Consider the following 27,148-nt stretch of genomic DNA (forward strand, 5'->3'; position numbering starts at 1 on the left):
AAAATGATGCTTATACATACTATACTCAATGGGTGTTAGATAAATAGTAATAAGAATTTCTGAAATAATTAATTTAGTTGGTCAGCTAGCAGCCTCTTAACTGAAGGGTTACCCAGTAGTCAAAGAACAGGAAGGAGATTTCCACTTTAAATATAGAACTGTCATAAAATGGAAGTTTTATCTGTATGCAACTGAAGGGTAGGAGGAAGAATAGGTTGCACGTTGAATTTTGCATCAGTGGAATGTTGTTTTTGTAGCTGCAGCATATAGTTTCACACGTCTGTTGAGATGTTTTTCTCCCAAGAGGCTTTCTACCACAGTATGTCGAGACAGAGACAAATTAATCATGTTGATAAGTCTTGTATCTACTGTACCATGGTGTTAAACAGCTCTGAAGAAATATACTACTGAAACTTTTCAAAACTAGCTTAATTAGAAGTGATTTGAATCAATTAACTTTCATTCTCCATCATTCTCCATCACCGTAATACATCTTAGTTTTTAATATTGTTTCCACTGAAACATGCTGACTTACTAAGGGTTGGAAGGTTCTTTTAGATATTAGCCTACTATCACACTCCTATACATTGCACGTTATTATTAAAAACATTTACACATTACATTCAATTTAAGAGCAAACTGTGATTAGACACCGCATACAGCACTTTTCTTCAGGAGAATAAGTCCACTAAGTATAACAAAAAACCCTTGTTTAATGTCAGAAGTCTACCTATCTTTTTTTTTTCTCATATGCAGACATCTAATTAAATGAATTGAACCTTTCTTTTATTGATTTCAGTGGAGCTTTGTCAGCATCAGATTTTAGCAGGGCCGGCTCCAGGCACCAGCCCTCCAAGCATGTGCTTGGGGCGGCACCTGGAGGGGGGCGGCGCTCACCCGGGGAGAGCGGGGCCCCGGCCGGGCTCGCCGCCCTCCCCCCGGCGCTCCGGCCGCCGGGGAGAGCGGAGCCGCGGTGGGCTTGCCGCCCTTTCCCCGGCGCTCCGGACGGCCAGGAAGAGAGGGGCCGCCCTCCCCCGGCTCTCCGGCCGGCCGGGAAGAACAGGGCTGCAACCGGGCTCGCCGCCCTCCCCTGCCGCGCTCCCCGCCCGGGGGGGGGGAGGGGAGGGGGGCAGCGGGAGGCTTTTTTGTCTGGGGCGGCAAAAAAGCCAGAGCCGACCCTGGATTTTAGTAATCAAATATGCAGCTTCAAATTGCAGGTCATTGGTGAGATGTGTAACCTGTTGTGGGAAGAAGGTGATTAAAAAAAGAAAGAATATCTATAAACCAACATTGTGTTTAAGATTGAGTATGTGATGCCTCATCTTTTCAAATTGAAGTAGAAACGAAAGATGGGTTTTTGTACTCACAGTAGCTAAATGTGAATTTAGTTTAAATGAGAAATATGTTTTTAAAAATGAGAAGATGGGTAATAACATGATGGTGTGAGTCACCTGAGCACTGTTAGTTTGCAAATCAAGGGACTCAGATTTAAAAACTACAGGGGCATTGTACACTGTGTTGCATTCAGCAACATGTGATCATTCCTAAAGTTTAAGGCAGTAAAACTAAAGAAACGAGGTGGACAAGGCAATATCACTGGTAGCTACAAATTTGTGTTCTGTGTACAGTACATGCTTGCTGCTTGTCACAGTGTGACTTGTCCTATTAAGGAGAGATGGGACCAGTCAGACTTTGCCATAATAAATTATCTGCTTCCCAGGCTGAGGGGACAGGACTAGAGTGGGTCATGTGATAGCTTAATGGACACCTGGGCCTTATAAAAGGGCCGAGGGAAATCAGTCTGGGGTGACAGGCTGGTCTGGACTGGAAGGCAATGAGTCAGGGTATGCTGGACAAGGTACTCCAGAGGAACCAGCTTTCAGGGAGCAGAGCAGGGAAGGATGCAAGGAACAGAGAACAGTAAATATCTCAGTGGAATCAGCGTAGGAGCTGAGTGTTCTATCTCTGAGATTAGAGACTCTCAAAGGTAACCCAGAAAGGGGCTCGAATAGGACCCAGAGAGCAGGCTGATGAGAATTCCCCAAAAGGGAGAAAAACCTTTTTGTTTTGTGGACAACTTTTAATCGGACTTTTGCTATGCTGGAAGGAGTTAAATTTTGTTTGTGACTTGGCTGGAGGACTAAGCCACATCTCCAGCACCGTCTGGTGTTCGGAAAGCCAAGGAGACCAACCTCAGGAAGGGAAATTGAGTCAGGGAGTGCCAGCTGCCCCCCACACTGTCAGTAAGGTGTGGTACAGGGCAGCTAAATACCACAATACTGCTGTATTATATTTATTTAACTTTATCTTGCAGAAGACCATTCTAAGATATGAGATAAAGGCTGAAAACAATCTAAATAGCTCTATACTAAAGGAAGTGGGTAATAGCACACTTGTGCTGCCTAATCATTAATTAGAAACTTGTTTTAGTTTAATATTTCAATATTGTAATTTTTTTACTGAAGTGTCAAATGAACAGCTGCTATTCATCAATATAGCAATTAAATTAGTAGTGTTCTCAGTCAAGTGTATTTACATTCAAGTCAATAGTTATTGCTGACAGATTCATAGTATCAACTGAGAGCACTCAGCCCAAACAAAGAATATCCAATTAATAGATCTGATAAACCCACATGAAATGTATAGGTTCCTGGGCTGTACTTGAATGAGTACAGAGAACCTAAGTCTCTGTGTTCAACAGCAGATTATTATTGCACCACCCATTTGATACTGTCAGCATTTTATGGTGTGCAGTGGTGACACATTACATTCTGGGCGTTAACACCTTATTCCATTTCCATTCAATAACTCTCTAAGTGTGTAACTCTTCTACAAGTGTCTTTCTATTGCAAAAGAATTGAAAGAGATCACTTTTAAGCAGAAAGTGGTAAAGAATATTAACAGTCACAATTGAAATCAAAAGAGTACTGCAAGAAATTCCACCTTGAGAAAAGGAACAGATTTGAGGTACTGCTAGGGGCAGAGGAAGAGAGACAGACTGAACCTGAAGAAAAACAGGCAGGGCTCAGAGACAAAGTGATTCATGCAGTAGCTGTCACAGTTGGATATCAACATAGAGCAAGAAAATGATAAGCTGAAAGATATGAGGTCTCAGTGTGAACAGAAAAATACTGAAAGGAAAACTCCTGAATGCTAAAACCAAGCAAATACTGGGGAGAAAAGGGGGAAAAAAGGAGTACAAGAAAACAAAGAAAGCCATGAAAAGCAAAGCAAGGAAAGATAAAAGATGATCTAGCTGCTGAAGCTTGTGCTATAATGGGAAACCACAGAGTCATTTACCAAGGCCTTGGCTACACTTACCCGGTAGTTCGACGGCTGGAAATCGAACTTCTGGGTTCGACTTATCGCGTCTAGTCTGGACGTGATAAGTCGAACCCGGAAGTGCTCGCCGTCGACTGCGGTACTCCAGCTCGCCGAGAGGAGTACCGCGGAGTCGACGGGGGAGCCTGCCTGCCGCGTGTGGACCAAGGTAAGTTTGAACTAATTCGAACTAAGGTACTTCGAACTTCAGCTACGTTATTCACGTAGCTGAAGTTGCGTACCTTAGTTCGAATTAGGGGGGTAGTGTAGACCAAGCCTAAGTGACTAAAATCCTGTGTGGAAATCTCAAAACAGGAAATGGACCAATAAAAACCAAAGATGGAAAAATGCTCACAATTGAAGTAGAACAGAAAAATGGTCAGATCATTTCAAAGTACTCAACAATCCCAGACCCAATTCACCAGATTTTGGTGAAATGCAAACCTGATCAACTTGACATTAACATTAGCCCAGTAGAGATGGCAGAAATACAGGCTGAAGTTAAGAAGCTGAAACATAACAGAATGACAGGCAATGATCAAACTACAATAGAAATGCTAAAAGCACTTGAAACCAATGAAATTGGTCAATGAAGTTTTGGAAAAAGAGACCCTTCCTGACCAGTGGAAACCATGCATTCATTGTCAGAATACCCCAAAAGGGTGATCTTACTGACTAACAACTGAGGAGGAGTTGCACTACTCTCTGTTGTAGGGAGTCTTCTGCAGTGTGATACTATATAGCAGTGGTTCTCAAACTTTTGTACTGGTGACTCTTTCACATAGCAAGCCTCTGAGCGAAATGCCCCTTATAAATTAAAAAAACATTTTAATATATTTAACACCATTATAAATTCTGGAGGCAAAGCAGGGTTTGGGGTGGAGACTGACAGCTTGCAACCCCCCAGTAATAACCTCATGACCCCCTGAGGGGTTCCAACCCCCAGTTTGAGAACCCCTGCGATGAAAGAGGCAGTGGATGCAAAGCTTAGAGAAGAATATGTTGAATTCAGACCCAAGAGATCCTCTATAGATCAAGTATTCACATTAGGTAGGATCGAAGAAGTATATATAGATTGTAAAGGTCCCCTCATCATCAATTTCATTGATTTTTCAAAAGGTATATGACAGCCTGCACAGTCATACATTGAGGAATATTCTTCAGTCCTACAGAATCCCAGCTAAATCTGTCAACATCACCAAGGCCACATGCAGAAGATGCTAAGTGCTCTGTAAGGGTGAACAACCAGACAACAGAGTGATTCTCTGTGAACATGGGCATGAAACAGGGCTGCATTTTATCTCTGCTTTTCTTTGGCATTGCCATAGACTACTAGATAATGAAAAAGTGAATTAGAAACACAAACACTGGTATAGTGTGGGTAGATGTCAGATGCCTAGAATACTTAGACTTTACTGATGGTAATGCATTACTGAGCGACACCCCTGAAAAGTTGCAATTAAAAACACACCACCTTGCAAAAATAGTAGGCCAAAGAGGGCTCAATTTAGTTATGCTAAAACAAATATCCTTTCAACCCAGACATCAAGCAGTAACTTCATATGACAAGACAAAAATATCAAGAACAAACCACATTTCACTTAGCTGGGCAGCACCATAATGGCTAACTGAGATCTCAAGAAGGAAGTGGCATCAAGGATAAGGAAAGACCTCCACAGCATTTTACCAAACTCAGCAATGTATGGAAATCAGATATACAGCACCATACAGAACAAAACTGAGCATTTTAAATTCAAACATACTGTCTGTTAATGAGAGCTACCACAAAGTAGGAAAACTAAGTGCCTATAGAAGATTCTGAGCATTGGTTGGAAAGACTTTATCACCAATGACAAGATCTGAGATATTACCAACCCAGAGCTTGTTTCCACTAGAATCAGAAGGAAGATCTGGACATAGTTGGGGAATATCCTCTAGATGCCAACTCCTGCATGAAGCTGTCAAGTGGAAACCAAAGGCGCCCAAGAGAAACATTAAGAAGAAAGTAAGAAGAAACTTCACTTCTCTCACTGGGACTATAATAGCAGATTTGGATTCTTTCAGTCTGTTGAAGCTGTGGTTTTCAATTGAGCCTAAAGGAGTTAGGAACCAAGGTGCCATTGCAATCCAATTTCATGTGCCTGAATAAATAACGTGCATTCTATTAAGCCCCTATGTAAGAGCATATAATAGAAGTTCATCAGAATAGTGGGATAATACATTTTTTTCTCTTATACACACTGCAGTGACAATATGTACGTGTACACACACACACACACACACACATATTTGTTTTGGAATGCAGCTGTTTTTGACAACATGACTTTGTTGTTTTTCCTTTTGTGTCTGTGTAGTTTGTCTTCCAAATTTTAAGTTTAGAGCAAAATGTATGTGTGACAAGGCGTGGCTCCTCTCCCACCTTCTCCCCGCAGAAACTGTACGGATTCCAGTGTTTGTGCCGTCACCATATTCTTTTATTTTAAGTTTCCTCCACCAATAATCCCTGTGCAACTGTCTATTTATAGTGCCAACAGCACTTTTGACCCTCTGCCCAGGACATGAGGGAAATAGAGTTTTCCCTTCCTGGAGGCCACCGTCTGGCTGAGCTCAACTAGTCCTCGTTCCCTCCCCTCTCTCATCACCACTACCACCACCCTCCTTGGCACTTCCTTCCTGCTTCTTTATCCATCTTGCGCTGATGAGGTAATTGACTCCTTAAACCATCCAGCGGGCCAGCCTGACTGCCTAATTACGCCGTTCAGCTTTCTCAAGGGGAACTAGTTAACATCTGAGTGATCAGAGTGCAGGCTCACCTGTTTTCACCCTGCAGTCTCATAGTGAGGTTTATAATTTTACATTTCACCAAAGTGTATGTATTTTTATAAAGTGATTTGTTTATCGGGGTTGGAGAAATGCTGCCTTTTCACATTCCCTAGACCAGTGGTCTCCAAAGTGAGGTGCGTACACCCTCAGGGTGTGTGTAGGTGCGCGGCAGGAGGAGAGTTTTTTGTTTTTTGTTTTTGTTGCTTCGGTGCAGCAGGGGGTGCATGCTCAACATATTTTTACTGATGGGGTGTGCGATCAAAAAAGTTTGGAGACCACTGCCCTAGACAATTACTTTTGTTGGTGTTTTCCCTGTAGCCCCCCCCCCCCCTTTTTTTTTTTTTTTTGGTCAGAAATCCTTCATACATTTTTTTTTTCATTTTTATGTATTTATTTTTTTACCAGCTGGGCCTTTTTGAAATGCAGAAGGAGAGAGAGTTTGCTTACCCTTGCTAATCTGAGGTCATGTGCATTAGTTTAAACCAAATCTATTTTGAAAGGTGGATATCTCAGCTTCTGTTTATCATTATTATTTGAAAACAATTGAAAATGAAAGGCAATTGTGTCAGAGCAGATTCTTTGAACTAATTATCACTACAGTACATTTAAATTGGAAAAGGAAACAGACTTCCCCTTCCAGTGTACTTAACAAAGACTCACTGCAGTAAGGAAAAAGAATTCCAGCTCTCATTTCCATGGAAAATAACCCAAAGCCTTGCCATTGTTTCTTCAGTTTCCTTTTCTGGTCTGAGGAACATGCCCTAATTAAGCTGGGGAGTTAGGGAAGTTAAAATTTATACATTAGTCTTTGAGTATTTTCACTCCAGTGGGTCTTCCAAAAGAATCTTCGATTCAATTTAGGGAGCTACCATCTTTAAATCCTTTCTGAAAGCATCCAGTATTCTCAGGACGCACCAAATCTAATTATTAGGCCATTCATAGGTTCTATCTTTAGGGCCATTTCAAGTTATAAGCTTTAATACATCACTTGGAGAATAGAATGTAAGTGGCAGTGACATCAGAAATGAGACCGAATAAGCCGCAAGCTTTAGCAATAAATCCTCCTTGTATATAATTCTATAAGGACAAAGCAAACTGCAGACACATTTGATGCTTACTTCCCAAGGTGTAAAGTTTTAATTTTATATTTTCAGTTAGGTAATGTCACAAATTAAATATTTGGGAAGGAATTCTACTTCATCTTGTGCTGTAAATGTTAAAAGGACCTTCTGCTAGCATATTTTTAGCTGCAAAACTAGATGTTTGCCTTGCCCTCATGTCAGTAAAATGAAAACCTTCTCCTTGGTTGGTTAGCTATCTGCATTTTTGCTAAGAAGTGAGAACCTTTATGAGTAATATCAGGGCTCTGTCCACAAGAGAAAAGGCCTTGGAGCAAGTGCACAAGTTTCTTCTAATTAAAATGGTCTCCAAAGATGTAACATTGGGTTTCGAATGCATACTTTTCATTGAAAAAATCAATTTGATATTCCTTTATAATAAGTAGTCTGAATGTGGGAAGTCTTCTGTTCTTCCCTTTAGCATTCCCTCAGTTTCTTGCGTATTCATTCAATCCTACATAGCTCAATCAAACATTCCTCAGCTACTGGGTTATAGAATACAAATGTATATGTTATCAATTTGATATATACGTACAGAGGGAAAAAAATAATCAGTGAGTTAGTTTTCATTTTTAATGCTATGATTCCATATTCCAATGTACTTTCTACCTTATTTCCTACCTATTCCCTTCTATACAGTATAATCAAAATTCAGCTATGTACTATAAGTTGAACTATGTATCCTATCTGGTGATAGCTAAATGGTGATATGAGAGATGTGGAAGTTACTGGGAAAAATACTATTCCTTATTAGCTAAAGTTTTAACTTATGCTTGTTTTTACAGAGAACAACATGAGCAAAATGTTTCTAGTGAAATTTTTGTAAATATTAATTGTTTGTAATATCCATCCTATTGATACATTAGTGTATCATGCTGCCATGTTGGAGATTAAAGTTCAACAGGAATTCTGGATTCATTGTTTCTCTTACTGGGAATCAAGTGTGTGATAAAAGCTATACTTAGCAGTGTGTGCCTCCTGTTTGACTTACAGTTTAGATCTCATAGTAGGCTGACCCTGAGCTGCAGTGTATGTCTGTCTGTCTCCCCACAATCTCTAGCCAATCTTAAAAGTGGGATCTCTGAGATCTATTTTAAGTATTTTCCTACACTGTTGGAAAATTTGCTCATTATTTGTTCTACGTGGAAGGCGGCCAACTATAGATAAGCCATCAGATAGATAGTTTGTTTGAACAGCATAGTTTTAGCACTTCTGGTATTTCTTCATTGCAGTGTTATCGTGGCTGTTGTCCTCAACATCCCTTCCTGCCGAACAGAAAGAATCTACCTAAGGAGCTTGGGTTTTGCTTCTGCTTGGGCTGGCAACCCATGTATTTTGAAGTGACAATGCAAATTAATCAAACCTGGGTGCTGTTAGTCCTCCAGTCTCATCCCATAATTACACATGCTGCAGTGTTCTTTCATCCCATATTAGCCTATTCTGTTTATGTGGCACTTCAACAGCATTTGAACAGAGAAATCCTTCTCCCGTGCTGCCAGCTGTCCAGAAACTGACACCAGTCTTTGGTAAAGCCATAGTATGATATCAGTAAGTCCCAAGAGTCCAGGAAGGACTGACAAGTTTTTTCCCCACAATACACTGTAAATGAATCCTAAGACTGGCCCGGATAAGTACAATGAAAATGTATTAGCAGTAGCAGCACAAAAGTGGAACAGTGGTTTTGGTACACATGTTAGTTGCTAACACCTTTGGGGATATAAGACACTGATAGGCTGTAAAGTTTCAGTGGCTAGTCACCTAGCAGATAAGCTTTGATTTGGGTCACTTTGATCTGGGTCACTGTCTCCTACTATCTCTCACAGCGTATCAGTATCTGGTCTGTCGGTAATAATGCTATGAGTTTTTAGAATCCAGATAATTCTGTGACCTTGACTACTTTGGGCATGGCTTGGGTTTTTCCCCCAGGAGAAATCATAACTTTGAAAGTTCTCCAATTATGCAATATTCATAATTCAGAGAATAGCTATACAAGTAAAAACCATAGATACAGATAAAATCATTATTGTGTGGTTAAGATTAGGTACAGTAGCTGTCACAATTTTACATAATATTCATCCTTGTAAAGAGACAAGAAGGTTGATGGTTTCATAGTGATGGTAGACATCCTCCCACCCCAACAACCCGCCATTTTACAAAGACCTCAGTGGCATTAGCAACTTTAGCAAAATCTATCATTCAGATAAATAGATTTCAAGCTCTGTTTGAGTCTTGACAATAGAGGACAATTAAATTTAGAATAGCCTGAATTTCAGACAGTCTGTGTTTGGGAAATCAGGGTCTAATTGTATAGAGAGGGAACTGGCATAACAGTGTGTTCATTCAGGCTGCCACATTTGATAGTTTTAAAATTGCTGCTGCCTGTGTATGCTCCTCCTGAATGAAGCAGGAAAGAGCCGGCCAGCACTCTGAATTGGCAGAAATCAATATTAGAAAAAAATCAATCCCTCAGCCCAAAAGACAAAATAATTGGTGAAGATCACTTGAAAACTCTTGTTCAGTGGTGCTGGAGTCTCAAAGAAGGATGCCACATTAAAAGAATCATGCATGGAACAAGATAGTGTACTCTGTCAGTACCTTGGAAAAATTGTAAGAGGGACCTCGTGGAACTCGCATGTAAACAGAGTGAGAATTTCCTGTCTTGAATCACATAAAAATATGTTAAGTCATGTGCAAAAAAGAAACACGAGAGCCCGGTGTGAGTGATAAAAACCTTTATTTTCTGAGGGTCCTGTGGCACCTTTGAGACTAACAGAAGTACTGGGAGCATAAGCTTTCGTGGGTAAGAACCTCACTTCTTCAGATGGCATCTGAAGAAGTGAGGTTCTTACCCACGAAAGCTTATGCTCCCAGTACTTCTGTTAGTCTCAAAGGTGCCACAGGACCCTCTGTTGCTTTTTACAGATTCAGACTAACACGGCTACCCCTCTGATACTTTATTTTCTGAGAGGCCAATTAAGTAAGAGAAAAAAACTTTTCAAGTGATAATCAAGATAGCCCAGTACAGACAGTTTGATAAGAAGTGTCAGCCATTACAAACATTGAATCTATCTCCCCATGTAAGTATTCTCACACTTCTTATCAAACTGTCTGTACTGGGCTATCTTGATTATCACTTCAAAAGTTTTTTTCTTTAACTTAATTGGCCTCTCAGAGTTGGTAAGACAACTCCCACCTTTTCATGCTCTCTGTATGTGTATATATATCTCCTCAATATATGTTCCATTCTATGCATCCGAAGAAGTGGGCTGTAGCCCATGAAAGCTTATGCTCAAATAAATTTGTTACTCTCTAAGGTGCCACAAGTACTCCTGTTCTTTTTGCAGATACAGACTAACACAGCTGCTACTCTGAAACCTGTAAAATGTATATTATTTGGGGTACAATACCTCTCATATTGCCTCATTTCCTGTCACTGTTATGTGGCCCCCATGTTAGAGGTGTGCGTCTGTTTATTACTGAGCATTCCACATTCATGCTTATTTTTCTAAGTTTCATGAAAATCAACCTTGGAAAGGCCATAAATCCATTCAGAATAAGGCACCTGGGACAATGCTGATGCATTTCAGTTTAATACATTCCTGCTAAAATAGACCTTGACTAGTGTGATATTTTCTGAAAATGGAAAATATGTAATTCTAGAAATCTTTTTTATAGCTTGCTAGTACAATTAAGCATAGCATTGTCATTTTATTAACCTGATCTCAGGCTTATGTAAAGTTATCACAAACAATGAGTTTAAATGTTATGTATGCAAGGCCTTGTCTTGTTTTGTAGACTGACATGACATCTGGGTTCTCTTATCATTCACACTGGCCTAACCTGTTCTCCTTTTAATTAAAAGTTGGTAATATTCACAGAATTCTACTCTGGCAGAAAATGCTGAGGAGAACTGGTTCTCAAGAGCATTTTTACTCTGTACACAAAATGAATTTAGAAAACAAAAATTGAAAACAAGTGAAATCGAGAACAAAAATATAAAACTTCCAAGAAAAAAACCTGACCATCATACACTATGTTGTGACCAAATATTAATTATATAGTAATTATTTATATTGGTTTATTATGCTAAGCCCTTTCTATGAGTGAGCGGTCTGTATATACAATGACTATGATTACACAAACTAGCAAAAGCTGTGAAACTCTTTAACCCTTTCATCTTTGAAATGCAGCCAGTATTGGAATGTGGCAGCTATTAGCAGCCCACAGCAGTGTAGTATAGGACAAGAAGTGTAGAGGGAACTACAGCAGTTTAAAACTCCATGAGGAATGAAGATGGACAGAATGTAATTATCCAAAGTGGAATTTGCCCAGGATGTGGAAGTAAGACCTCTAGCTCCTGGAAAAGTTCCTTGGGATCTTTAATGACTGTAAGCTGTTCAGGCCTTGGTTTTGGTTTTTATTCTTCTTTTGTATAATGCTATAAATCTTTAGGTGCTATGCAAACATGTTAAGACATTTTCCTTGCTTGCCCTAAGGAACTTAGTCAAAGATAGACAAATTATGCAACAATAATTCTGGAAAAGAAGGGTATAAGACATACTGGTGAAGAGAAAAACATAGGAAAGATTTAGGAAATAATTAGATTTCAATGAATGACTGCAATAGAGATTTGCTTCCATGGCAAACAAAAAGCACATTTCACACTCAAAAATGAGTTTAGGAACAACAGAAAAGAAGGGTTATAATGAAAACTGTTTTTGCATCTCAACTGTAGTGGTCACTGCTACTCCGGCTATACTAAATGAAGAAAAAGTTTTTCTTGTATTGATTTGTCAACTGTAATCTGCATCCTGATGATATGCGCTATAAATGGGAAAGCAAATACCTTTCTATTAAATATAGGTGGGCTTATCTAAGGTTTAGCATATGAGATTTGTCAGGGAAGAGATCAAAGAACATCGTGGTTGCTAAATCTTAGCTAAGGAATACCTAGTCCCACACTGAGAACAAAATGAAGAAAACATTTTATTTTTCATCTCCGTGTTTCCTCACTTTTTGATGAGAACTAGAAATCAATATTTGATAAGATAGATTTCCATTGAAAAGAGAGAGAATGGATTCACAAATGTGTGAAGGATTGTAGTTGCTCTGTGGAAAATGTGCTAAATAAACATATTCTTTATCATCCTCAATTTCATCAGACTTGTGATTTCCACCTTTACAACACATTCAACTAGGTTAATTTAGCAGTATATGGACTATGCTAAAATATATTGCTTTTCTAAGTTGTAGAATCCTAGCTTCTGCAAATATTTCAGACATATCCACAATATAATGCAAGTGCCACCTGTTCCAATAAATTGTTATAAAAAAAGAAGATACTTTAATCTCTTTGCTCTGTCTCTGAGCTGGCTTAAATGTCAGATTCATATAGTTAGTCATGTAAATTTAGAAACCTGGTGTGCTTGATGAGCACAACTTCTGATCTACATTAATTTCTTGCACTGTTCTTATCCAACTTATGATAACCTACAAACGACTATCACACATGTGGTAGAACAGAATGTTTTGCATCTTTACACCTGCTGTGTTTCATAGCTGTGAACTGGAAAATGCCACATTAGGAAGATATTTAAAATATTGAACCAATAAATTGGTGATTATACGTACCGAAAGAGAGAGGCCCCTTAGCAATTACAAAACATTTATATAAAAGTGTTTTAAACATTTTTCCTTAAATTTGTATTTCTCTTGATTTTTACATTTAAAAAAGAAAGATCTAAGTAGTTATATCCAAGAGCAATCTGTTCACTGTTGATATAATCAGTATAAAAGCACAATTAAATAAACATTATTTTTTTAATTTAAGCATAAATAAAAATAAAACCAGGATTAAATGCTGTCCTTTGATTTCCAGCTACCATTGGTGAGGAGCAAAATATAAGGAACAACAGTCTAAGTTCTTCGAGTGATTGCTCATGTGCATTCCACAATAGGTGTGTGTGCTCGCCACGTGCACCGGTGCCAGAAGTTTTCCCCCTAGTAGTAACTCTAGGGGAGCGCCCCTAGTGACCCCTGGAGTGGTGCCCCTATGGTGCAGTATAAGGGGCTCTGTGCGCTCCCCTCACCTTCAGTTCCTTCTTGCCGCCAATTAAGGTGCATCGGAACTGCTCTGCTCCAGCTTGGCTGCAGCTTTCCTCTTGAACTCTTGTTCTTTCATAGTAGTACCTGTAGCTAAAGTCGTTTAGATTAGTGTTAGTTTAGTTTAGTGCGCCCCGGGTTGGGGTGTGCCCGGTGCCCTGGGCTTTAAGTCATACGACACTTGCAGGCGGCCAATGCCAGTGAGTGATCCACACATGGACTGTTTACGCTGTCTGGGGGAAATCCATCTCAGCGATCACTGCAAGATATGCAGATCCTCCAAGCCTCGGACCAAGAAGGAAAGGGACATTTGGCTCCAAGCCATTCTGATGAAGTCGGCGTTGATCCCGACTCCAGTGCGCCGCTCCGAGTCAGCACCGAATACCGCGGTCTCGGTATGTGGCGACCCTTTGGTGCCTTCCACCGCTCCCCATCCGTGTGACACGCCAAAAAGGCTAAGAAGAGGTCTTCTCTGCCAAGACACCGGAGCAAGACCGGGGAAGAAACTAGACCTACGTTGGGCAGTTCTCGATCCCCATCGGCCTCCTGGCCTCTGACTCAGGTGGTCCAGAGCAGCCCGGCTCACTTGGCACCGACCTCTCCAGATGTCCGGGTGCCCTCCACGCCAGAGGCCCTGCAAGCGGCCCGGGACGTTATGTCTCTGCCAGTATTAGCACTACCACCATTGGCTCCCTGGTTCTAAGGCAAGCCACCGCTTGGATCTCTGCAGTCGTCGTCTGGTCGATACCGTTCGCGGTCTAGGGAATGTTCCTGACGCTGTTCGCCACTCAACAACCTCCCCATGCACAGTCTGCGCTGGTCCCCGTCAACCCGCACCAGGTTGTCTGGCTGGATTCCGACTGGCAGGGGTTCCAGGCACCGCTCTGCCTTGAGGGACCATAGACTTCGTGAGGGGAGTGGACCCCGTCAAGACCAGGATAGACGGCACCGGAGGTCCTTGTCTCCAAGAGGCTACCGTAGTGCATCATGCTACAGGCATCGATGCTGTTCCCGTTCTTCATCTCACTCCAGGACCCCGCCGTGGCACCACTCCCGTAGTCCCAGGCGTCAATTGCCAGCACCTTGCTGTCATGGATCCACCCATCAGAGCCGATCGTGGAGCAGCTGCTACTTACGGTCTCGTGGTTGGCACCATTCCCAATGCCGACGCTCCTCCCTGTCCCGGGACAGCGGCAGGTCGTACACCAGTCTGGCCTCCCTTTGTAGTCTTCAGTCCATGGGACAGGCTAGTCAGGCTGAACAGGCTGGCACCTTGGTACCAATGGGTCCCGTGGCGGCTCGCTCAGTGGCCGGAGCCTCAGAGGGACCGTCGGCCTCCCTCTCTCAGCCTCCCAGAAAGAAGTCGGTGAGGTGTTCATCTCCGGGTTCCGCTCCCGGAGGGTGACCAAGTGGTGGGACCTCTGGTACAGGTGGGTACGCAGAGTACCGCACCCCTATCCTCATCCTCCCCTGATGAGGCGATTACAGCCTTTCCTCCACCTCTTCTGCAGAAGGACTTTAAGGCCCACCAGGAACTATTGAAAAGGGTGGCATCGAGCTTCAAGCTGAGGAGGTGGAGGAAGCTTCAGACTCCCTCTTCAACGTCCTCTCAGCCTCGGCACCGGGCAGGGTGGCTCTCCCACTCCACAAAGGGGCAGCAAAAATTTCAAACGCCTTGTGGAAAACCCCGACTTCCTTGCCCCCCCATCTCTAAGAGGGCGGAACGCAAGTACTTTGTGCCCGCCAAATACCTGTACACCCACCCTGCCCCCAATTCCCTGGTGGTCGAGTCAGTCAACCATAGGGAGAGGCAAGGCCAACCAGCCCATACTCGGAAAAATAAAGACTCAAATTGGCTGGACTTATTCGTGAGAATGGTTTATTCATCCTTGAGTTTCCAGTTAAGGGTGGCAAACCATCAGGCCCTCCTGGGGCAGTATGAGTTCAATTTGTGGGGCTCTCTGCCCAAATTCGAGGACTCCCTACAGGAGCATGACAAGAAGGAGTTCAAGGCTCTGGTGGAGTAGGGTACAGCGACTAGCAGGGCAACCCTGCAGGCAGCATTAGATGCCACAGATACGGCTGCCAGGTCTATGGCCTCTGCGATGTCCAGGGTGTTGTGGCTCCTGCTGTTGGGGCTGTCTTTGCAGGACCTTCCGTTCAATGGCAAGGCCCTGTTTGCGGAACAGACAGACGTGAAATTGCACAACCTGAAAGATTCCTGCACAATTGACTTCTATGTCCCGGCTCTGGCCAGGACCAAGTTTAAGCCTCAGCAGGCTCCCATCCAGGCCACCCACTCTAAATATGAGCCCCCTTATAAAAAGTCATGGGACTATAAGAAACACCCGCAGAGGTAGTCCTGGTCTGCCCCCCAGCCTGGACCTTCAGAGGGCAAACAGGTGGGGAAAAATCAGTTTTGACGGGATGCCGGGGGGCGACTTACCAGTCCATACCAGGGATCCACCTGCAATAAAGCTTCCCTTCTCCAGCTGGTTGTGTGCTTTTCTCCCAGAATGGTCATGGCTGACCTCGGACCGTTGGGTCCTCAACACCATCTCCTGGGGTGACACCCTCCAGTTTACCTCTATCCTGCCCAACCACCCTCCGTTCCTGTCACTCCTGGGGGACCCCTCTCACAAGGCCCTGCTTGAGCAGGAGGTGAGGCGGCTCCTGGGCCTAGGAGCGGTGGAAGTGGTGCCAGCGGAGTTCAGACGCAAGGGGTACTACTCCCACTACTTCCTTATCCCAAAGGCCAAAGGGGGACCGAGGCCCATCCTGGACCTGCGAGCCCTGAACCAGTAAATGGTGAAGCTCAAGTTTCGCATGGTCTCTCTGGTCTCCATCATCCCTTCCCAGGATCCCGGGGACTGGTACACCGCCCTTGATCTGCAGGACGCGTACTTCCACATTCATATATTTGAGGGACACATGCGTTTCCTCCGTTTCGCGGTTGGGCAGGAACACTACCAATTTATGGTCCTCCCATTTGGCCTGTCCACTGCTCCCAGGGTGCATGTCTGTGGTGTCGGCCTACCTCAGATGTCGTGGGGTTCAGATCTTCCCCTATCTCGATGACTGGCTGGTCAAGGGCAGCTCCAGGTCGCAGGTGTGGGATCACATGGCGCTCCTCCTGTCCACGTGCGCCACCCTGGGCCTGTTGGTAAACGACACCAAGTCCACATTAGTCCTGGTGAAGCGCATAGAATTTATCGGGGCAGTCCTGGACGCCACATCGGCCAGGGCCTCCCTCCCACCAGACAGATTCGAGACCCTGAAAGGGATCATCAACACAGTCACAAGGTTCCCCGTGACCACAGCCAGAGCATGCCTCCAGCTCCTGGATCACGTCGGGGTGCACATATGTGGTTCGCCATGACAGACTCAGGATAAGGCCCCTCCAGCTCTTGTTGGCCTTGGTGTTCTCCCAGTCCAGAGACAGGATGGACAAAGTCCTCCCTGTGCCCAAACTGGTGATCATCTCCCTGTAATGGTGGTCCCCCCTGGGGAACATGCTTCACGGGGTCCCATTCAGGGGCAGACCCCCATCGGTGGAGCTGGAGTCTGACACGTCGGACCTGGGGAGGGGAGCCCGTGTGGGGAATGTTCAGACCCAAGGTCAGTGGTCCACGCAGGATGTTACCCTGCATATAAACCTCAAGAAGCTCAGGGTGGTCTGGCTGGCATGCATGGCCTTCTGCTCACCCCTGGAAGGCGGAGTGGTCAGGGTTCTCACGGACAACATGGCCTCGGTGTTTTACATCAACAGGCAAGGTGGGGCCTGCTCCTCTGCCAGGAAGCCCTCTGGCTGTGAGACTTCTATATAGCTCATGACATTTGCCTACAAGCCCACCACTTACCAGGAGCCTGGAACTTGTGGGCAGATTGCCTGAGCCGAGACTTCTCCTCTCAGCATGAGTGATCACTACACCCAGAGGTGGTGCACAGGATTTTCCAAGAGTGGGGAACTCCCCAGGTGGACCTGTTCGTGATTCGGCAGAACTGCCAGTGTCCCATTTCTGCTCCGAGGGGGGTTGGAGAGAGGGGGGCACCATCTCCGATGCCTTCCTCCTATCCTGATCAGGCCAGCTTCTCTATGCCTTCCCCGTGATCCCTCTGATTGGCAAGGTCTTGGAGAAGGCCTGGGTCCTCCTGATTGCCCCAGCATGGCCCAAGCAGCATTGGTTCTGGACTCTCATGAGCCTGGCAGTTGCCCTGCCGTGGCCGTTGCCATCCCGCCTGGACCTGCTCTCCCAGGACCAGGGCCGCCTCTTCCACCCCAACCTAGCGGCACTCCACCTCATGGCGTGGCTGCTCAATGGTTAGGCTGGGAGGAAAGGACGTGCTTGGAAGGGGTTCAGCATGTACTCCTGGAAAGCAGATGGCCCTCCACGCACCGGGCCTATGTGGTGGAATGGTCTGTTTTCCCGGTGGGCAGCCGATCGGGGCATTTCGCCCATGGCTGCTCCAATCCAACTCATTTTAGACTACTTCCTTCACCTTAGAGCCAAAGGCCTATCGCCCTCGTCTGTCAAGGTGCACTTGACAGCCGTATCAGCATTCCACCCACTGGTATTCTCCAATGCTATGATTGGCCGATTCCTTAAGGGATTGGATAGACTCTTCCCATATGTTAAGCCCCCAGTCCCGCAGTGGAACCTGAACTTGGTGCTGGCCCGGCTGATGGGTCCCCTGTTTGAGCCGCTAGCTACATGCTCCTGGTCGCACCTCTCATGGAAGGTAGCCTTCCCGGTCACGATCATGTCAGCTAGACAGGTCTCGGAGCTCAGGGCCCTGACCTCTGAGCCCCCATACACCATATTCCATAAGGATAAGGTCCAGCTCCGACCACATCCTTAGTTCCTCCCCAAGGTGGTCTCCATCTACCACATGGGTCAGGACATCTTTCTACTGGTGCTCTGTCCCAAGCCCCATGCGTCCAGTGAGGAGCGGCGCCTCCATATGCTGGATGTGAGACGAGCTCTGGCCTTTTACCTGGAGCGGACTAAGCTGTTCAGGAAGTCCTTGCAGCTGTTCATCGCCTCGGCCGAATGCATGAGAGGTTGGCCGATCTCCACTCAGCGGCTCTCCAACTGGATCACCTCGTGTATTCGTACCTGTTATGACCTGTCGGGAGTCCCCCCGCCACCGATTGTGAGGGCACACTTGACTAGGGCGCAAGCCTCGGCTGCCTTTTTAGCCCATGTTCCCATTCAGGACATTTGTAGGGCTGCCACATGGTCTTCGGTTCACATGTTCACCTCGCATTATGCGATCATCTCCCAAACCAGGGAGGACACCGGGTTCGGCAGGGCTGTACTCCGTCCCGAGAGTCTGTGAACTCCTACCCACCTCTAACAGATATATAGCTTGGAACCACCAATTGTGGAATGCACATGAGGAATCACTCGAAGAAGAAAAAACAGTTACCTTTTCGTAACTGGTGTCTTTCAAGATGTGTTGCTCATGTCTATTCCACATCCCGCCCTCCTTCCCCTCTGTTGGAGTTGTCTGGCAAGAAGGAACTGAGGGTGGGGGGAGCGCGCTGCTCCCCTTATACCTCACCATAGAGGCACCACTCCAGGGGTCACTAGGGCTGCTCCCCTACGGGTACTGCTAGGGAGAAAACTTCCGGCACCGGTGCATGTGGCGAGCACGCACACCTATTGTGGAATGGACATGAGCAACACATCTCGAAGGACACCAGTTACGGAAAAGGTAACTGTCTTTTTGAGGACAGATTAGGATGCTAAAGATTTCTCTATATATTTAAACGCTCCCAGAAAGACATGCTTCCTTTTAGTTTAGTTTTGTTTCCATTTGATCTACTTCACTCTCTGACATACCATATTATATTAGCTGTAGCTGTAGGTTGCTAATTAGTTGGACAACAGTTTAATGAATTCATTGTAATGTTTCAGATCCAGTTGTTTTATGAAGAAAATGTAAGATCATCCCTCACACACACCATCAGATAGTTTATTAAAGATATTTGGTTTGATAAATATAATGAACAAGCAGCTATGTCCTCTATTTAAGAAAGTATATTACTGTTATATGTTCACATTTGTAGAAGAAAACATTAAAAAAGTGTATACAATGGAAAACTTAAGCCTCCTTTTCCATTATATGTTCAAGAATCACAGAAATAGACTGTCTGCTTTCTATAATGTATGCAACACCGTAAGTTGGAGAGAACAATTGATTCGGTAACTCATTGTTTTTTTTCTCCCACCCAATTCATCCTTTTGTCGCATACTAATCACAAACTTCCTGGAACAGTTTTGCTTAATTCTACACTCTGGGACAATTCTTATCAAGCAAGTCTAGCTTCTCAGGTGAAAACTGCAAGTTGAGGTTTCTTGAGCATAGCTTCTATTCACAACAAATTATCCCCAGTTTTGTGATGGACTGTTTAACAACTGTTTGTGGTATCAGTCCTATGGTTGAGTCAACCGGATGGATTTCTCTTATTCCTGCTGTCTCTGTGCTACTTCACATTCTTGTCCAACCTCATTCTTTTTTTTTTTCATTCTGGTCAGAGGTTATGTACTCCCACAAAATCTTTGCTCCAATGTCTGGTTCCTCTCAAACTGTCGCTTAGTTGCTTCGCAGGTCTTTCTTCTGTATATATGCTCGCTTCTGTAATATGCAGCAGAATTTTGTACAAATTTTAATGGACCTAATAAAGGAAGCTATTTACACATGTGCCTTACTTTCAACATGTTGAGAGCAATGGGATGACTCATGTGCTTAAAGTTAGCCATGTCCTTAAGTAACTTGACTTCCTGAATCAGGGTCTGTAGGTATTTGTTAAAAGTAAAACTGAACTTCCATGAAGATATATGGGCACTGAGGGTTACTCTCTGGATTCCTGTAATTTACACTGTCCAGATGAATCTAATAATTTATTCCAGGTTCAAAACTATTTCTTTTCTTTTCTTTTACTGGATAGGAGCAAATCAGCAAAGACTCATTCCGAAACTCTTTCTTCCTTCACGGTAGCAGAGAGCTCTATTCACCTCTCTATGGATGGCTGTCATAATCTTTTCCACAGACTTCTTTTTCAGAGAGACTGTACTTGTCTGGTTGTGCGATTTCTAACTCCACTGATTTTAAGGCTGCAATATTCTTAATTTGGCAAGTAAATCATTAATTAGTGATTCAACAGCTCAGGTGGCTTGGCTATTGGACCATGTGAGCTGAGTTTCCGAAAGCTCCAGGTAATCCACTCTGCCCTCTGCCAATACCAAGCAATACTTTGAGAATTCAAAATTTATTTCATTGTAATAATTGATACCATGTTTGATATATTGGTTAAATGAGTCATCATGACTTAATTGTGTACGTATATAACCTGTCTGTGTCAGAATAGTATGTAAAGCCATGCATTTGAGAACTTTGAATTGCATGTTATTGACTGAATAATCAATTCCTATTGCAATACTGATGTGACCACTCAGAAGTGACAAACTTGCTTGCTCTGCAAACCAGATAACACAGATTTCAGCAGACTAGGGAAACTAACTGAATGTGTCCATTGAAACAGATTTGTGAGTGGTTGTGTGCTGGATCTATGTGGTTCAAAGGCATTTAAAAAGTTATGACCTATTCTTGATAACATGTAACAAGCAGGGAACTATTGGATTATAATGTGGAGTTCTTGTATTGTTTGAGTATAATTAAATACTAGTTACTAATACTGTATATTAAGAACATAAGAAGGGCAATACTGGTCCATCCAAAGGTCCATCCAGCCCAGTATCCTGTCTGCCGACAGTGGCCAATGCCAGGTGCCCCAGAGGGAGTGAACCTAACAGGTAATGATCAAGTGATCTCTCTCCTGCCATCCATCTCTGCCCTCTGACAAACAGAGGCTAGGGACACCATTCCTTACCCATATTACATTTACTGGCAGCTTCAATTGGTGAACAGCATCTGCCCGCTGGAGGGTTTTGTTGATTTTGAAATTGAGTGTCACTTCTGTTCAGGGGCATGTGCTATTTGAGTTATAAGACGTAGTTAATTTTTTCAAAATACAAAATGTTTATTCAGTTCACCTGCAGTCCATGTAAGCGTAGACGTACAACACACACTCATTACCAAAATTGATTATTTTTGCTAAAAACAAATATATGATTAAAATATTAGAAATTATTAGTGACCAAGTGGACATTCTTTGAGTTGTCTTGGTTTGGGCATAGCAATACTGAAGTGCTTCCTTGTGCAAGAAGATCCATGTCTTTATTTTCCCCTTCAGTCTGATGTCTGACTACACAAAGGCATTTTCACCGCAAATGAGATTACACAGACTACAGATGACCCAGTTATTGTAGTTTTGTGCATTATTTACCATAATGCTACATATGTTTGCGCTAATATTATACTACATGCACGCCCTTTTTTGTAATGGAGCTGTAATAATAAAATCATCGAATGCATATAGGTCTGCTGCAGTAAACTTTTTATATGTATTCTTGAAGTTGGGTTGCACATAAAAATAATTTTGAAAGACACTGTTTTTATTAAAATTTGGCTAAAAAAAAACCTGAATGTAAAATCTGCTAAGAGTAGAGGTGAGCATGAATCAAAACTCCTGCTCTGAACGGCCCCAAGCTTTACAGAACTTGTGGTGTATATCTAAACTTAGCAGACCAACCTCTGTGCTAGTTCAGCAGATCTGTAAACAATGACATTTGCAAAGTCCTTAACACTTGTGGAATAAGACACAGGACAGTGACGTGGTTAAAATAAGACTGCAACTTTATTAGCTTTAAATAACCAATTAGAATCAGAACCAATTACATCACTCCCAAGCTACCTAGCAGGTACCAGTCCTATCCAGTTCAGTTTTCCAGTATTGGACCGCACAACAGTTGTGGGCATCACAAAGCAATCATTGGGCTGTTAGGGGAACAGACAAAATGTGGCTTTGAGGTGTGAACCATGGCCCTGCTCTAATTATACCAACTCCTCACACTTCCTGTAACAATTAGGCTATGTCTTTGACTGGGCTTGAAAAACACCAGTGGTCACACTGGACTCTCACACTTTGTTGCTGAAAGGAAATAAAAGAAAACGAGTTGCCACATGGGCCAGTTTTGCATTATGGTATAAATTATTTCCTATCCCAAAATATTATTTCCAAAAGTATTCTACATTTCAGCAATCTGACACCAGGCTAAAGCAGCGTAAAACAAAACTAGAGACAATGAGGACAAACTCAGTGGTCTTGTCTTCATTGGAAAAAAGATGTGTTCTTATCTTGTAACTAATAGGAGGTAAAAAGGAAAAAACTAATGAAAACAAGGCAGTTAATAGTTTTCATATGAGTTAGTAAATTGAGATAAACCCTAGTCTCCTTGTTAGTGCATGTCTATACTTCCCCAAAGTTCGCATTAGTGTGTTCTAGGGACCTTTAAGTTCATACATGCAGCATCCACCAGGGGATTACAGCACAGCACTCTGGTGTGCGCTGCTGTTCACACCCCCAAATTCAAATTGCAGGGCAGTATAGACATGCTTTTTATCTTCATTACCCAGGGCCAATCAGGATCCTCACAACAAGTAATCAAGTGGTCAAGAGGGCCAGAAAACAGGGACCCCTCAGATTCCAGCTCTTCCCAGCATGATGTTGCAGGGAGAGAAGTTTCACATACATGTTCTCTAATAACCCCTTCCCTCCTGGTGCTAGGACTCCATCAAGAAAGAAAGGGTGAACTGAGAAGCTGCTGCCTCATTCCTTGAGGCCAAGTCAAACTCCCACCCCATTAATGTTCTTGCCATTTGGGAAGAAAGAAATGTAATATTTATTTTTGTTTCATATAAAATACCTGCGCTAGATAGTGGTTTCTCAACTTTATTAAACTGGAGATTTTCCTTTTTACAAGTTGCTGTACCTTTGCAGGTGGTGTAGAACAAATTAAATACATTACCCAAGATCTTTTTATTTATTTACCTGGTACAAAAGCTGCTAGGGAGGTCTGAAATTCCATTCTAACCATACTCATCACTTTTAGATGAAGAGCAGCCCAAAGTGGAACTTCCTATCCAATTCCCGTTAGTCACTTGAGAACTTGGTTCAGATAAAATTTAATTAAGATCTGAACCCAACCCAAGGTCTGCTTTTGCAAAACTAAAATCTGACTGATAAAATTCTGAAAAACACAGCCTCTGTAGTCCATGTCTAGTGTTACACAGTTGTTTACTTTGATATTCCATAAAAAATTGTTGTTTTAGCTGCCAGAATAACTAAAGGTAGGACAGTGTCACCCACTGTAAAGTAGTGGGAGTTTGTATAAAGGTATGTGAGGTGTTAAAGGAGTTAGTAGATTGTTTCTGTACTTTTTTATTTATTTTTTTAACTGAAAATGCAGTTAAAATTTTTCTAAAATGCATAGTGGTAACCACTGTGTTTATTAATTTTTGCACATAAGGTCTATAATAGAACAGCTAAATTTACATACGAAGTGACTATATTCAGTCCATTTTTGAAACTGGTACTGTATATTTTTGCTTCCATGCTTTGATAAGCATTTGAGGCTAAATTTTTGCTGTAATAGTTCATTCTCATTTCTCTTAAATCTTTATCTTTTGAACATAAATTCAGTGCAGGAAAAACAACTAACAGAATCGTGTAAGTAAAAACAACCACTTCCCCTCCACACATACACTTCTGACCTAAGTGGCACAAGGAGTAGTTCCACTGACATCAAGGGTTAAAGATTCACAAGGATAAAACAAGATCAGAATCAGCCTGCTATTTTAGAGGCTTCTGTTGGTTGCTTTTCTGGCTATGCTGCCTTCCATGTCCCGCCACATAACGTACACGTTTTCCACACCTGCTGAATGCTAAATGTTTTCTATTGCATTGATTTACAATTTCAGTTTACCATTTAACTTGCGCTAATGTTTGTCGTCTACAAATATGAACAAAGGACTGTTATGGGATTGGCATATTCTTACTTCGGGTCTGAATGTGGCCCAATTAATCTATATGTAGTAGTGAACCAAATTGAAGAACCATATGCAGCGGAAGAGTGCTATAAAAGTAATGAGGGGGTGGGGAAGACAGGGATAATGTATCTTCTGAATATGTCTTTCAGCATCCTATTGTTTCTGCATGATTCACAGACTAAAAATATTTACAAAGACAGAAATCTTTCATGTAAACTAATTGTCTTCCTACAGTCCAGTGAGGTACTTAATATTCAGTTGACAACAAAAAGTCCCAGAGATGCTAATAAAAATTCAACATCGCATTACTCTACCTGTTCACTCAGTCTAGTCAGCTTTTGAGATTTAGATCTTAACATATACACACGAACAGAACAAGAGACATGGTTCATTGATGCAGTTACAACTTATGGCAATCCTTGACCTGTATTTCTTGCATTATTACATGCCACCCTGAGCCCTTAATAGCAGAACAAATTGAAACATGAAGAAAGTTAAACACTCAAATGAATAATAGAAAAAAGAATTTAATCATTTTAACCAACCTCCCATAATGCTCCAGGGAGCCAGGCAATTTAAGGCCTAATGGCTTGCCTCCCTGAATACAAAAAAATGGGAGCAAGAAAGAAATGGCATTCTGCGTACTGAGTTCAGATATATGTCTAGCAGTGAAGGCATTTTTTTATTCCTTCTCAAAGCTACCTGCTTGAAAGACCAAGGAGAACCCATGTGAAATTAGTAGGCATTCAGTATAAATAGAATGAATGAATAAATAAATGGAAAGAAATGTGTTTATTTTATAGATCTCTGAGATAGAAGCAAACTGTTTTAAATGTTTGCAATATTAACACAATTGGTATTTAACCTCAAGTCACTGTGTTTTATCAAACCTCGCCACGTGCATTTATTCCATTAAATAGGGTCACTAGATTCTTGCTCAGGAATAGCTTATAAGGTTCTTAACCATCAAGTAGCTGTCACCGATCAGCAGTTGTTTATTTGCATACTGAACATGTCATCAATAATACACAGGACAAGGTCTTTAAATTGAAAGAACAGTGGGATTGTCATCAGTATTGCTTAATAAAGCATCATAAGCAAACTAGTCAGGAGTATGTATGAAGCGTTCATTATGTTATACTATATATGAATTTAATTTAGAGGTTTTATGTAAATCTGACATAAGTTTTGCTTTCTTTTTTTCCTGCAGCCTCACTTTAATTGCACTGAGATTAATTTTACTTTTTCCCCTATTCACAGAGGGTGATGAGACAGGAGTGATGGATAATCTGTTGGAGGCCCTGCAGTCAGGGGCAGCCTTCAGGGATCGCAGGAAACGAACACCAAGAATGCAGGGTGAGTAAGACGTTTTCTAGTAGATTTGTGGTTATGGATGGGGGTGGAGAGGAATCTAGTGTTCAAAGTAAGTGGGGGGGGAAGAGTCTTGCCAAGGCTTTTAAGAGCTTTCATTGAAAGTTGGTCTTTCAGTTCTAGTGTGAAATCTCAGCAGGTTAAAGCTGTGTGATCACAATTTTAAACTTGGTAACTATATCTTCAGATAATTGTAGACTCTGCAGAAAACTAGAACAAGGGTTCAAACTGTATTTAATTTGTCATTGTTTTTTTTAAAGAGCATGTGTGTATTTTATATCATTTAAACCCATCAGTATAATTAAATTATTTTTTGTAATTGGCCCTAAGAAAGTCACACTAACTTCTTACGCTAGTGGAGTGATGCATATGGCTACTAGCTTTTCTCAAGGGCCATGCTCAGGTTCATGTTTGTTAGGCTCGAAGCTGTAACATTTATGGGGAGTAAAACTCAATTTATTATTAAAGCAGCTTCATTCTGTTGATTTACTAACATTCTGTTGGGATGTTCTTGAATGATTGTCCTCCGTACAGGTATTGGTTTTGAAGTGACTCAAGGAAGAGTGGAGCAAATACACATACTCACACACATAACGTTTCAAACACATAAAATATATAAATTGTTACTTTGAATCTACCTCTTATTAAAGTTTATGACAACATACATTGTATTTTGTAATTTTCCAGTTTTAACATGTCTTATAGCAAAAATAGTATTTTAATAAATCAAATTGTTTAAAATGACTTCTTTACACAGGGCAAAATCGAACCCTTATGGGTCAGATCCATGCAGAGGCTTTGGAAGAGTGGTATTGGTGGCAAAGTGGGTAGCACATCTTACCACTCCATAAAAGAGCAAAGTGAGCCCCCACTCCCCCTATTAGGTCTGTTCCTGCAGTTAGGTATCAGAGGGGTAGCCGTGTTAGTCTGAATCTGTAAAAAGCAACAGAGGGTCCTGTGGCACCTTTGAGACTAACAGAAGTACTGGGAGCATAAGCTTTCGTGGGTAAGAACCTCACTTCTTCAGATGTAAGTAATGGAAATCTCCAGAGGCAGGTATAAATCAGTGTGGAGATAACGAGGTTAGTTCAATCAGGGAGGGTGAGGTGCTCTGCTAGCAGTTGAGGTGTGAACACCAAGGGAGGAGAAACTGTTTCTGTAGTTGGATAGCCATTCACAGTCTTTGTTTAATCCTGATCTGATGGTGTCAAATTTGCAAATGAACTGGAGCTCAGCAGTTTCTCTTTGGAGTCTGGTCCTGAAGTTTTTTTGCTGTAAGATGGCTACCTTTACATCTGCTATTGTGTGGCCAGGGAGGTTGAAGTGTTCTCCTACAGGTTTTTGTATATTGCCATTCCTGATATCTGACTTGTGTCCATTTATCCTCTTGCGTAGTGACTGTCCAGTTTGGCCAATGTACATAGCAGAGGGGCATTGCTGGCATATGATGGCATATA

At 42.5% G+C, this 27,148-nt stretch overlaps 1 protein-coding gene across 4 annotated transcripts in view; it reads left to right on the plus strand.

The window, feature by feature from the left end:
* Positions 1-27,148, plus strand: part of DIAPH2 (diaphanous related formin 2) — an 874,039-nt gene that overhangs the window by 699,804 nt on the left and 147,087 nt on the right. For all 4 annotated transcript variants that reach the window (XM_034781186.1, XM_034781187.1, XM_034781188.1 and 1 more), the window contains one exon: positions 25,581-25,676. In XM_034781186.1, coding sequence (XP_034637077.1) covers positions 25,581-25,676 — 96 coding nt within the window. The remainder of the gene's footprint in view (positions 1-25,580; positions 25,677-27,148) is intronic.

Source organism: Trachemys scripta, chromosome 9 (assembly GCF_013100865.1).
Source record: "Trachemys scripta elegans isolate TJP31775 chromosome 9, CAS_Tse_1.0, whole genome shotgun sequence".
Taxonomy (NCBI): Eukaryota; Metazoa; Chordata; order Testudines; family Emydidae; genus Trachemys; species Trachemys scripta.